Source organism: Pseudoliparis swirei, chromosome 18 (genome assembly GCF_029220125.1).
Source record: "Pseudoliparis swirei isolate HS2019 ecotype Mariana Trench chromosome 18, NWPU_hadal_v1, whole genome shotgun sequence".
Classification (NCBI taxonomy): Eukaryota; Metazoa; Chordata; class Actinopteri; order Perciformes; family Liparidae; genus Pseudoliparis; species Pseudoliparis swirei.
Window position 1 is genome coordinate 7643317 of NC_079405.1, and position 14023 is coordinate 7657339.

At 43.4% G+C, this 14023-nt stretch overlaps 1 protein-coding gene across 1 annotated transcript; it reads right to left on the reverse strand.

Moving 5' to 3' along the window:
* Window positions 1–926: 926 nt before the first annotated feature.
* mov10a (Mov10 RISC complex RNA helicase a) lies at window positions 927–13067 on the reverse strand. The gene is made up of 22 exons (XM_056436675.1): window positions 12839–13067; window positions 12647–12752; window positions 12313–12518; window positions 10472–10713; window positions 10126–10372; window positions 9008–9148; window positions 8730–8892; window positions 8409–8560; window positions 8143–8307; window positions 7099–7246; window positions 6374–6535; window positions 5592–5695; window positions 5355–5452; window positions 4510–4608; window positions 3874–3982; window positions 3662–3779; window positions 3108–3299; window positions 2945–3016; window positions 2690–2815; window positions 2179–2267; window positions 1778–1896; window positions 927–1638 (listed from the first exon to the last, which is right to left on the reverse strand). The coding sequence occupies exons 1-22, from the start codon at window positions 12955–12957 to the stop codon at window positions 1562–1564; spliced, it is 3054 nt and encodes a 1017-aa protein (XP_056292650.1). The 5' UTR covers window positions 12958–13067; the 3' UTR covers window positions 927–1561.
* Window positions 13068–14023: the final 956 nt, after the last annotated feature.

Sequence of the window (14023 nt, forward strand, 5' to 3'; positions counted from 1 at the left end):
CTGTGAGTTAACCTGTATACCAACGACTAGGCAGCCTGGCAGTCAACACTACCTATGATGCCTCAGAGTTATCCAAAAACTGGTGGCTGCCTCAGAGGTATCCTTATTCCAAAGCAGCCTGGAAGTCAACCAGTCTCAACGTCAAGTGCCTCACAGGCATCATTTGAAAGATAACCACTAACCATTAACAATCACTCAAATACAGTGATTAATCTGCAGTAATTAATCTTACTTTGTTACCTAATGTTTTAACCAGATTTAGCTCGCTAGCAGGTAGAAATGACATTACCACAGCTAAGATTAGCATCATCTATCTGCTAGCTAGCAGGTTGAAATAACATTACCACAACATTAGCCGGCCCAAAATAGCTACGTACCTTTGAAATTGTTGAACCAAGTGGGTTAAATGCGCTCCAAATGCGCTCCAAGTGGGTTTGGCTCCAAATGCGCGGGTTTGAATATGCAATGCGCTCCAAAAAGTGGATTTGAATATGCGCTCCGCTCCAAGTGGGGGTAGCGCATTGATTGGATCAGAGTTTTGGGGGGCGGGACCACCTTCCGGCGCCTTCCAGGCAGCCGCTGCCTGGAAGGCGTCGGTGAGGGCTCAAAACACCATCGAGCCAAAATGAAAACATGGGTCCTGTGGTATGTTCACGGTTCAAGTGTAACGCCATGGAATTTTGGGGGAATTAAAGGTCAGTCGAATACCTCTCACAGCTGGAGGCGGAGCATAATGATGAAAGCGTCCCTTAGAAGCCGCGGAGGGTCTAATGTTGAACATATAAATAAGAGCATGTAGAATACCGCTGTGTTTGTACCCATAAGGTCGCGCTCTCAAAACGTCCTTATGACAATGTCTGCATGAGAAAACGACACACTCCTTTTTTCTTCTTTCTTTCTCTGGAAGTATTTGAAATGACAGGATAACAATTTATACAAAAGTTTATTGTTAAAAAGCTCTGTAAACAATTTGTTGTCGTGACTGTTTGATTTGAAGTATATATTTATAAACTCTTTTTGAGACGAGACTGACTTGTCCTCAGGTCAATTCTTCTCAAGTTATGGTTTACGGTGTAATGAATCAAAAGGTTCTGCTATGACAAAAGTGCATCACAATATGGTTCAGAAATGACTGACTTTCTTCAGGCTTCAACTATAAGAGAGAAGTTTGAGTTGAAAAAATACAGACTTGTGAAAGGAAGACAAATGGCGAAGAATTCCTGAGAATGGCGAAGATATCCTTGAATCGTCTGCAACTTATTTTCCCACATATAAATGTCTGTTAAGTGGCAGTTTTATTCAAGAAGCCACTGAACAGAGGTACACTCCAGAACAAAACATTTAACAATTTCATTATTTTAGCGGCATCATCCAAAGGGCGAGCTCCGACTGACTGCAGCAAATTAAGTAAAGTGTTCTTAGAAAAGTTGATTTAAAAAGGACATATTCTTAATCGGTAGATGAACAGTGAAATTAAAAGCTCAGAATAGATAGTTGCTGTGCATCTTAAATGTACATCAATGTAAACATGTTGGACGTCTCTGCAAACGGTTGTTTTATTTCAGACGTTGATGTTCATGTCTTCACTCGGGCCCGGCTGCCGCTGGAGGGCGCTCTCCTCTCCCTCCTCGACAGGCTCTACGACGAAGACACAACATTTGATGTCATTTCATGCCCGTTTGTTGAGATGCACCTCTTACTATTGCAGCTATAGCCAACGATGACGTGACAAAGCATCACATGACGGCCATACGCTTGAGGCTGTCGCTCCACTGACCGTCTGAATCCACGTTGATGTTCAGGCTCGTCAGACTGGACACGAGGTCGTCCTCTCCTTCTGCGTCCTCAAAGTCGAATCCAGCGTAACCCTCCTCCTTCACACAATAGCGGATGAGCCTGCGGATTAAAAAAATTCACATAATATGCATTAAAACGATGCAAAAATGGATGAGAAGTCCCTGTTGTGCTCAAAGAAAGAGAAATGAGTGTGGACATCTAAAACTATGTTAACTTCCCCTGCTGAGGAATATGTGTGATGAACAGTGACGAATAGACCTTGTGAGGAGATTGTTTGGTTAACCCCGTTGCAACGGTCAAGAATGCACTTTAAATCTCAATCACATGTCCATACAAGGCGCTAAAGCAGAGGACACTCCGGTTGTATTGGCTTCGCCTTACTTCTCCCAGGTGGGGTCCTTGTTGAGGATCACAGGGTTTCCCACGACTATCAACAGGGACCTGGCTCTGGTCAGGGCCACGTTGAACCTCTGCCGTAGATACGGAGAGAAAGAGATGCATACATTAAAAAGATCCTGCTGCTTTTATTATATGAAGATTAAAACATTTTAAAACTAGAACGGGCACTCGGTAGAGCGCATACCTTCGCATATCACAAGATTGGGCGTTGAATTATGAACATTTTGGCATTAGTTGCATGTCAATTGGATATAAATTGACCGTGCTATGGTAAAAAGAAGATTTTGACCTTTCCATGACATTGACCTTGACCTTTGACCCGATTGATCCCAAAATCTAATCAAATGGTCCACGGATAATAACCAATCATCCCACCAAATTTCATGCGATTCAGTTTTAAACTTTTTTTGTTATGCGAGGAACACGCATGCAAATAAATAAATAAATACACGGCATTTTCAATGCGAAGGCAAAAAAGGAAGAGTCAACGCACCTTTTCATTGGACAGGAATCCGATGTTGAAGTCTTTGTCCATCCTGACGTAATTGAGGCTGCTGCGGACGGTGGAGACCATGATGATCTTCCTCTCCTGGCCCTGGAACTCCTCCACAGAGCCCACCTGAAGACAAACAGCCAGAGTACAAACTGGAACTTCAAATGATATCGTCTTGACTCTGCGCAGGAAACTTTAAATGAGCATCCTCCTATTTATGTCACCGTATTATTAAAGATGTGTGGCATCGCTGACCTTGAGCTCTTTGAGATCGCCCCATCGCTTCAGAGCCGCGACGGACTTCAGGGCCTTTTGGATTTTCTCGACCTGTGAGAAAAGGCGAGCGCGTTACCGATGACGAGTTCAAGCGGTTTATCCGCGTCTCGAGCGGCACGGACGGACGCCAGGCAGGACTCACTTGTTTCCTGTACGGGGAGATGATGCCGATGTCCTTCGCACAGAGCTTGGGGAGACCCTTCTTTCCTTGCGTGTCCATCAGCTTGGTGAGGTAGTCGACCACGACTTCAATCTCAGACACGTTGAAGAAAGAAGGACTGTTGGCCTCTCTCTCGTCTTTCCCCATCACCCCATGGAAGATGAGCGGGAAACCCTGCAGAGATGCGAGCGGGAGCCGCCGTCAGTCGTTTCTCAAACGAGACTTTTCTTTCAATAATAAGACCCGATTTGTCATAAATGTTGTTGCGTTGTCTTCTGTGGCAGTCTACGGCTTGTTTCAGTCTTCAGAAAATGTATATTATATGGCCTATGACTCAAATAACAATAAACAATTCAGCAATTTAGTATTGCACTTCCATAAAGTTTGGGGATTTTCATGTCGCGGATTTACAAATAAAAATGGCCAAAATCAATGCCTTGTGTCAAGCTTTTCTCAATGTTTTGTTGTGTATCGAGATGTTTTCAGAAGTAAAAAAAAGGAAAAGAAGAATAAACTGAATGTCCTTGCAGCCACACCTTTTTGGGAAGGTGTTCCCAGTTGCAGTACGTATCCCGCTCCCACGGGTCGGCAAACGCCTGCAGTTCATTCTCGTAGAAGAGCTCATTGGGGATCTTCAGGATGGCAGGATGAGACCTGAGGAAGGGAAGAATACGCTTTTAAAAACTAAGAAAGCCGACGAGCTTGAACTAAAACGCTTCACGAGCAAAGTGAAACCCGGAAGGCTTACCTGTAGTTTCTCAGCAGTTTGGTGACAAAGCGGGTGTCAAAGTGCCCAGACTCTGTGCTTTTCTGGTATAAAGCGTTGTGCTTCATCAGCCTCTCAAGCAGAGAAAGCCCTGAGGAACACCATCGTCACAGCATTACAGCTACACTTTTGAATCATAAATAAAACAAATGCAAAAGCGACAGTTTAAGTTGTTCTATCCTTTACTTTTAGCAGTAAAAACACTGCAATAGCTACAATCAGAACGTGCAATAGAACATATTAATAACTAGAACGGGCACTCGGTCGAGCGCATACCTTCGCATATCACAAGATTGGGCATTGAATTATGAACATGTTGGCATTAGTTGCATGCCAATTGGATACAAATTGACCGCGCTATGGTAAAAAGAATATGTTGACCTTTTCATGACCTTGACCTTTGACCCGATCGATCCCAAAATCTAATCAAATGGTCCCCGGATAATAACCTATCATCCCACCAAATTTCATACGATTCGGTTTAATACTTTTTGACTTATGCGAATAACACACACGCACGCACGCACGCATACAAATACACGGCGATCAAAACATGACCTTCCGCATTTTCAATGCGAAGGTAATAATGTGACCCCCCCCCCCCCCCCCTGGGCTCACCGAGTCCATACTGCAGTGAAAAAGGGGATCGAAGGATCGGACCCAGCTGCTTGGGATCTCCTGCCAGCACCAGCTGACCAGTCTCTGCACTGAGCAGACCTGTGAAGACAAAAGGTGCGTCACTTTCACCGCTGATGAAGCAGTGGGACCTTTATTCGTAAGACCGCCTTGACAGATGTGTTGAGATGTAGCGCACGTCTGCTGCTCGGAGCCTGGAAGCAGTGAAACACTTCTCTCAGCCTTCTGGACCACGCATTTCCCAATCTATGATGTATTTCTGTAAATCGCCAATCCATGCGCGGTTTCCGCAGCCACCGCCCAGGTTCACAGAGCTATAAATGCTATAAATCCTCTACATTCCCACTAGAGAAATGACCTGTGCGATAAAGAAACTGTGTTTTCAAAAGGAGTGCAACTGAAATCTGGATCCAGTTCCGAATGACTGGAGAGACATCGTTTCAACTCTTCCTCTTCTCCATTACAACACCTTTCACGTCTGTTCTTTACAGTGTGATAGAAATCAGGACATTTATTTCTAGTATCCTGAGCAGAAGAAAATCTGAATGAAAATAGCAGTTTGAGACATCAAAACGCTGGCATAACTGTACAAAAATAAGGTTTCCCACTCTGATTAATATACACTGGGTTATAATGCGTAGATACGAATCATCCTTGAGATTTTATAAGAACTAAACCTACATTAAGTTGGATATCGTCTCAGTTTCCTTGTGAATGGAAACACCATCTGTGTACGGTGTGTATACATCTTACAAAATAACTCTTTCACCAATGTTTGGCAAAACTGAAAGACGTGTTGTTGTTTACTGATAATTCAGATTATTTACCTGCGATGGGAATGACGCACTCTGACTCCACTGCGTGGCCTCCTTCATCCAAAAAGACGTGTGTAAAATGGCCGACTGGGATTCCTATAGTCACCAGCCTCAAAACCGAAACACAAATGTGATCAATACGTGGAATAGGAAGTGTAACACAGCTCAACACTTAAAAAAAAAAAGATGCTGCTAAGGAGTCAATGAGTCAGGAATAGTGAATAATTACTGGAGATGCAATCAACCTACTTGCCGGCTGTGACCAAAGTTGTAACTACGATCAAGTATTTCATCAGAGTTTCTTTCAGCGGAGACTCTAATACCCTTTTGTCCTGCTTCCAGTTGCAGTATTTCTAAAAAAAAAGACATAAGACAAGACGTGTCAGAAAGAAAGAAAGATATAGACTCAAGTTCAAACGTGACTTTTTCCATTCATCCGTAACCCTCCTGTTACCTTTCGGGTCAATTTGACCCCATTCAATGTTTAATGTCGGTGTTCTTTGGGGTCAACTTGACCCCAGGCTGTTTTTCACTGTCAAACATATAAGAAATATCAACTTTTTTATATATTTAAAGGGCTATTTAGGTAGTCAACAAACAAACATAAAGTACCTCACACTTAAACTTGGAAAACAATATTAATTCAAATAATTTTCTGGAGGTTTTAATTGCTGGGGTCAAATTGACCCCGAGGGTAAAATATGTCAGTAAATATAAAAGTAACAGGAGGGTTAAACATTGAATGGGGTCAAATTGAAGGGTTAAATCAAAGCAGTTCAATACATATCTGTCTATTACAGTCTCTTCTATTACAGTTCCTCATCTATGCTCCACACAAGAGGTTTGGTGAAATGCCGGAAGAAATACCTCAAGTCACATCTGAATCAACATGAAGAATCGTGATGATCCGTCTGGTAAATGCTGAATAGGAATACTTGTGATGAGGAAACTCGCTATAATGCGGTTTTTTGTTTCTGACAATCAGAGCCGGTTTGTATCCCGTGGACGCAGAGAAGCCGGCCGGTGCTCACCAGCATGTTCTTGGGGATGCTTCTCGGGTCTCGGCTGCTGGCGTACACGCGGCAAATGCGGGAAGCGTCGGTGTGAACCATCAGCCTCTCGCAGAGGAGGTCACACGCGCTGTTGGAAGGTGCACAGGCCAGGATGCGGGCGGACGGGTCGGCCTTGCTGACCTGTCGATACAAGCAAAGTCAAATTCATCGATTGTATTACCCAATAATTATTTGCGTGCCGTTTAAACCAATAAAAAGAGAAAAATCTAATTGGCAAGTGGAGATAATTGGCATCACACGTTCACATCACAGAATACGGTGTTCATATTCGGGCTGATGATTATTATGTACGCACACACATATTATTAGATAACAGAGCTGGTATTGTTTTCACCGTTGGAGTCTCTGTGTGTGTGTGTGTGTGTCGGTGGACAGATCGTGTGACCGCGATAGCATTGCAACAGTACAAAATGCAGACGCGTAAGTTTACAGGTGTGCAGTTGAGATAAAAATAAAAGGCATAACGCCTGCCTGAAATACTTTCTCTATTCATTGTTTAGTCCCTAAAAACATCAGAAAGCGGTCAAATAAATTCAGCATAATGACTTTCACAATAGGTGACATCACCAAATGTCTTGTTTTGTCCCAGCAACAGTTAAAAAAACTTATTATTGCCCTATTGCCAGATAATTAGAGGCTGTAGATTCATCTTCAGACTGCAGCCTGGTACCGTCACTCGTTACCTGATGCATGGCTTCCACCAGAGTGATCGTCTTCCCAGTCCCGGGAGGTCCAAACACAAGATGAGGGGCGGGCTTCGAGGACCCGGCCACAATGCGCTGGACCGCGGCGCGTTGCTCCGGGTTGTTCTCCAGCTGCTCGTTGAACATCCTGCGGAGCCACAACATGACAACGGACCTTTACGCCGCGGCAACAACTTCTAATGTGGCGATGAAAACCGCACGCGTACCCGTTTGTATGATGAGACGCTAAGTTCGTTACACGCAGGTCTGAGCGGTTAAACTTTGTCTGCTACGTCTTCTCAGCAAAAATAAATAAAAATACGGGCAAAGATATTGCCCGTATTCACTCGGTGCAAGTTTATGGCGTTTAACCAAAGAGCGGCCTGTTAGTACGATACGGCGGATAAGTGCCCAGAGAGAGGCGAAGGCCGTCACGTCGTCATTAGGAGATCATACACTCTTGTCAAAATTGCCAGCAGGTTTAACCTCCTAGGCCAGGGGTCGGGAACCTACGGCTCGCGAGCCATATATGGCTCTTCCGGTGACGGCATATGGGTCCCAGACAATTTTGAGTTGAGAAAGAAAAAAAATCTCCGCCCGCCCCCCTGTAATTTTCTCTATCGCGCCAGATTACAGCAGAAGTAATCTAAGGTCCTTTTCTTAAAGACGTCTTTGTTCTTTTATTAAACTAAACGTCTGTTATTGATCGTCTCTACACAGCCGCATGTCACTCTGTCTCGACGTGTCGCGTTAACACTTCTCGGCTCTCCGTCTCGCGCGCCGCCGAGCTCCGACGCCGGCGTGTGCGCGCATCGGAGCGGAGCAAAGAAAAATTACACGTTAAAAATACTATATGGCTCTCAATGAAATATATTTGGAAATATTTGGCTTTTATGGCTCTCCCAGTCAAAAAGGTTCCTGAGCCCTACGAGTACCATCCAGATACAGACTTCAAAGTGTTTTTGGTTTGTTGGGTTTGGAGATGACGCCACGTTGTGTGTCGGTGTTGCGTATGCTTGAACCTTGTGTGCGTCGCCACCAGACCTGAGTTTCGGCATGGAGAGATAAGCCACCGCCGCACCGGTCGGAAACAGCACCTTCTCCAGCTTATGCTTCTCCGCCAAGTCCACGGCCCGATGTTGCAGGTTCAAGCAGTACCGGTTGAGAGTAAACTCCACGTCGAACTTCATATCGCTGCTGAACAGCAACCTGAAACGGAGAGGAAAGTGGCGCTTTTTTTTTTTCACTCGCCGTCGGGGACGTCGGCCGGGTTTCCAGCAGACGAGTGACCGCCGTCCAGCAGCGCTGACCTCTTGGAGAAGCCCAGCGTCACGCTGTCCAGCTCCACTCTGTGCACATATCCGATGTACACGGTGATCGGCTCGACCTTCTCTGCTGAATTGGACACCCGGATGCAATCTCCCCGGAGCACGGACGGACGATTCTCAGCAACACCTGGAGCCTGTTGGAGAACAACAGCCGGGCCTTTTTGTTTGTTCCAAAACACCGAGCTTTATTCAGATGAGCAAGCGCGGAGGATAACGGCGTGAATGATGTCATAAAACATCACAGGAAGCAGAGGGATTGTCGTTTAAAAAGCAGTAGATATGTACTGTGGGGATTCAACTTACTCTGAAAGTGAGCAGCTTTTTGTTGCATTGGTCTCGAGTAAACACTTGATTGCGGAGGTCGTATTTCCTGATGTCCACCTCCGTCTGTATCTCTTCCAGGTGTAGCAGGAGGTGAAGTCGCTGGGCATACGTCTTCATCGCCAAGGAAGAGTTGAGGAGACCCCTGGGCGAACAGCACACACACACACACACACACACACACACACACAAGCACGGTGAGGCGGGGGAGTGAAGCCCATAAAATACCACATTTGTAAATAATTAGGTCGGTTTCTCACTTGACTGAAGGCAGTTTCTGTCTGGCAGCTGGAGAGAGGAACACGGAGTTCTCCATCCTTTGCTTCGCCAGTTGCTTTAGGTAAGCCGGGTACGTGTTGTTTCTCAATTTCACTGCCATCTTCAGAGGCCTGGAGCCCGACCTGCAGGGAACCAAACACAAAGTGCATCATGCGTGAACTAAACAACGCTTCTGTCGCCGCTCTGGGATCATTCGTTGATGAATTTAAATCTCAACTCAAGAACATTGCTTCAACTAGCTCCCAAATCAAATATGTGGACTAAAATCTATAATAATAATAATAAATGTTCTGCAGCTGGCGAAAATTATTTGTCCTCATTACATTTGGAGAGATTAAGATTAATATGTTGTGTTTATCTGTTACACTGAGGACAACATTAAGAGTAACCAACCAACCGAGCACTGCACTCCTACAGCATTGTGGGACTCACAATGGACAGTTAAAAAGTACAAGAATCAAAAAAGAATTCACTTTCAAACTTGCAAACGCCCCAAAAAACACCTTCAATGTGTCAAATCTGTTGAGTTTCCCTTCTAATAATAACGAGGCATAGAAGTGTGTTTCCACGTTTGCGATCCATTTCTTAACCCTCCTGTTACCTTTTGGGTCAATTTGACCCCATTCAATGTTTAACGTTGGTGTTCTTTGGGGTCAGTTTGACCCCAGGCTGTTTTTCACTGTGTCAAACATATAAGAAATATCAACTTTTTTTATATATTTAAAGGGCTATTTAGGTAGTCAACAAACAAACATAAAGTACCTCACACTTAAACTTGGAAAACAATATTAATTCTCATAATTTTCTGGAGGTTTCAATTGCTGGGGTCAAATTGACCCCGAGGGTAAAATATGTTAGTAAATATAAAGATAACAGGAGGGTTAAACATTGAATGGGGTCAAATTGACCCTAAGGTAACAGGAGGGTTAAAGGGCTATTTAGGTAGTCAACAAACAAACATAAAGTACCTCGCACTTAAACTTGGGAAACAATATTAATTCTCATAATTTTCTGGAGGTTTCAATTGCTGGGGTCAAATTGACCCAGAGGGTAAAATATGTTAGTAAATGTAAAGGTAACAGGAGGGTTAAGAACTTACCCCGGAGGCGGTATTCCCTCCACGGTCACAGTTTTGACCGGCCTGTATGTGACCACCTGAAACGGTCTGTAAGGAGCCACGGGCCCCAGCTCCAGCGCCAGAGGGGTCCTGGCTACCACTTCCATCTCCCTCATGATGCAAAAGGGAACGGCTTTTGGCAATACTGGGCAGAACTCAAAGTACATTGTGGTGGGGAAGTATCCGTAATGGTTCAGCGTGTACCGGACCACAACGCCGTAGCTTTCTCCTGTGAAAGAGAATCGGCAGCAGAGGAGACGCGAGTTTTAATGACCACTCCTCAGTGTGCCAATGAAAACAGAGCACGGGGGTGCTGGTGGCGTCTCACCAGGACGCAGGATCAGCGGAGAAGCTCGGTCCACGCTCTTCTCATCCTCCAGAGTGAAACAGCGGATCTTGTGCAGGGCCGTGTAGAAGGTGAATTGGACGCAGTGGGTGCCCTTGTTTAAAATGTGGAACGGGAGGGCGAACGACTCCCTCAGACGATCCACGGTGACGTGAATCCTTCCTTCTCTCGCCGGGGGGTCCGAGGTGATCACAATGCCCCACTTGTCAGCCGTCAACTTTTTCCTGCCGGGGAGAGAGTCATGGTCAGGCTACGTAGTTTAACCTTTTAAGCACCAAGGGGGTTTTTTTTGGCCTCTGCTCCGAAAATTGCATACCCAAACTAAAAAGGCCGTATCTCTGCAACCACTCGTGCTATTTTAATCATTTTGACATTTTTACCTTTTTTTAAAAAATGACATTTTGTTCAGATGTGTACATATCAGAATATATGTTACTGGGTATGAGTAAATGAAGATGGCACAGAAACATTTTTTAAAAAGCACTTCCAGGATGATTACATGTTTGGAATGAGGCAGTTTGAAATGTTTAAATCTCTCACAAATCACATTCAAATATGTTGACATTCTCCCTGCAAAGTTTGACTTTGAAAAAGTGAAGCAGAACCAAGTTAGAGAGCTCACTGATTCTTGTAGCCAAAGGCTCTGTTGTTTAATTTGATGTTATTCATAAATTACATTAATATAAAATAATATAAAATATATATTATTAATATAAATTAATTATAAATAAGAAATACATTAATTATAAATTAAATTAATATAAAATACATTAATAAATGTGCATCTCCCCCTCTCTTTATCTTCCTGTGCTTATCATCGATATATTGTGGCCATTATCAAACAAATGCTAAATTGTATCTAACAAGGGGTTGAACATTTGATCTGGATCCCATTATTTTTCTTCAAGGGTTTTATTACTTTTTGATATGAAAGGAAATGAGGGAAAGAAAGAAGGGGGATGAAATGCTTCACAAGGTCCACAGCAGGTACCAAACAAAAAACAACCCGAATAAAAAAAACACTGTCTTGTGTTCCAGAGTAAATTCAGGGTCCGCACTGAGGACACAGGTCATGTTTGGTACCTTAACCCCTACCATAGCACACCTATAGCCAACATGTTGGTCACAGGACTGACACAGAGACAGATTAACACCTTCAACCAGACCATTACTTTGGCACTATTACTTGCATATTTAATATTTCCCACATATTGTAATATTTTTGGTGTTTGTATGCAACTATATATCCAACTTGAAATTTGAGTTTTACTAGTTTTATTTACTTTGTTCCATTTTACTTCTCGTTTTATTTGATTATAATCTAATTTAAAATAGTGAGTGTTAGTCATGTTCTCTGTGTGTGGCGTGGAGGGGACTTGTAAATATTCAATATTATGTTAGACATGATAATAAGGCTGAACCGTGACCTTCAAAAAGGCCTCCAACACCAGAAACAGCCCCTCCCAAACCCTCCTTTCTTTTTTATAAATACGGTACAGATTTGTAGTTTGTTTTCGTTTGTGTTGATGTATGAAAGTGTGTTATTCGATATTCAACATAGCTGTGATAGCTTCTTCCTTAATGTCGTCAAACTCTTCCCAATATTAACCATAACTGAAACTATTGTCACATGTTATACACTTAACAATAACTTATGTAAAGATCAACAGGTCATGTGATGATCCAGGAATAACAACATTTGCATATGACAAGGGAGGACAATAAAAACAGACTGTACTAAACCCCAAATCGACAAAATGCCTCACTTGATATGATACAAAAAATATATATATATAATAAAATAAAACTATATATACACCGACCTTTTCATCTTCAACTTGCTTAGGATTTCCGTAGCCATCTTTTTCTTGGGGTTCAGCACAGACTTCATATTAGTAGAGGGGGCAGAGGAAGGTGAAGAGGAAGGTGAAGATGAAGGTGTCTCGTCCGTCTCCTGGGGGCCTGTGTCCGGGCTGTGTGGGGTCTGAGGGGCGCGGGGCTTTCTCCATTGGTCGCAATACACTCGAAACTACAGTAACGATTAAAAAACAAACAATGTTGTTTATTTTTTTTTAAATGACACTTCCTCCTTTCTGTACTTTTTATGTCCAGACTTGTTCCCTTCGCAAACAGAAGGGAACGAACACCTCTTGCTACCTGAGGCCCGACATTTATGTAGACGGCCCCCTGCTTCACGTGGGCTTTGTTGCACTTCAGCAGGGCATGCAGAACACTGGAGAAGGTGGGGTCTTTAATTCCTTCTCTGTGAACAAAAACACAGAGGGAACGATATAATCCACAGACCAGTCAGCCCATAGCACCAGACAAGCGCGCGCAGCCCAACGTTACCTGCCCTTAAATTCAGCGTTGTAGATTTCCCGAAGTTCTTTTTTGCTGGTGATGGAAATTCTGTCTCCTAGAAACTCAACAAAGTCCAGTCCGCTTTCAAGCGAGTCTTTAACCGACATGGTGGCGTGTCCCGGGCCGCTGCTGCCGACTATCTACCGACTCAAAATGAGGAAGTTCACCGGCTGAGCGACTGTCAGTCAGTACTCAGTTTCCTCCCCGCGGGGCCGTTGCTGTCGCGCGCTTCTCCGTTACGTATATTGCGCGACTTGCGCTTGTTTTCCGTGTGCGGAAGTTCAACTTTGCAGTTGCTTTAAGGTAGTTAGTTGTCAAAACCCATAAAACCGCCCAAGCGCGTAACTCCGCCACATATTTCTCATTAATATTGTTGTATTATTATTTAGAAATCCCCTATGATGGTCTCGACGGGTAAGGGAGCGTGTGCATTTGTTTTACCTACGGAAAACGAAAACACGTCTGCGGCGGACCGTGAATACGGTGTTGAAACTCGCTAATTCTGGCGCAAAGTCTTGGGTCTTTATTTATCAAAGGTGGCCTTTCTCGACCGGGCATTTATGACGACCAGGCTCCATGTCCTCGGACATGATGTCGTTGACACTCCCTGGGCTCCACATGAGCAGAGCCGCGTGGACTCATGTGAAGTGGGCGTTTCCATCAGTTTCCGATGTATTATCATCACATGTAAACAATAAATAAAACTATATAAAAATTGTGAAATACAGAGCTTCGTTAATCAATGCTAATAATGAATCATGTTGACACCTGGAAATCTCAGGCCAAAGGATAAATAATATGTGCATTACATTTTGACACAATGATTAGTTTCATTATTGTTAAATCTATTGATTTGTATTAATATCATTGTATTGATTGGCTTTAAGGGAGTTTGTTGGTCCAAAAACCCAAATATGTTGCATTATAACAGTGAAAAGCAGTACATTTCAACAAAATGACATTTGGGACCAGAGAACACTTGGATTTTTTGATTAATTGAGTTAAGTCTGCAATTGACAATTATTGACACTATTTAAGCATTTGCAGAGTTTTTTTCAATCTGGAATCATCAGAAAATAAGAGAAAAAATACCAGTTTCTTAGAGCAACATGATAACTTTCTTTTTTTTAACAGTCCAATAAATCCAAAAATGATTTCAGCTGTAAGGATAGC

Coding starts and splice junctions, on each gene's coding strand:
- mov10a (XM_056436675.1), bottom strand. CDS start 12,957: ATGTCGGTTAAAGACTCGCTTGAAAGCGGACTGGACTTTGTTGAGTTT. Junction 12,519..12,646: donor ACATAAATGTCGGGCCTCAG/GTAGCAAGAGGT, acceptor TCGTTACTGTAG/TTTCGAGTGTATTGCGACCA. Junction 10,714..12,312: donor AGCAAGTTGAAGATGAAAAG/GTCGGTGTATAT, acceptor TCTCCCCGGCAG/GAAAAAGTTGACGGCTGACA.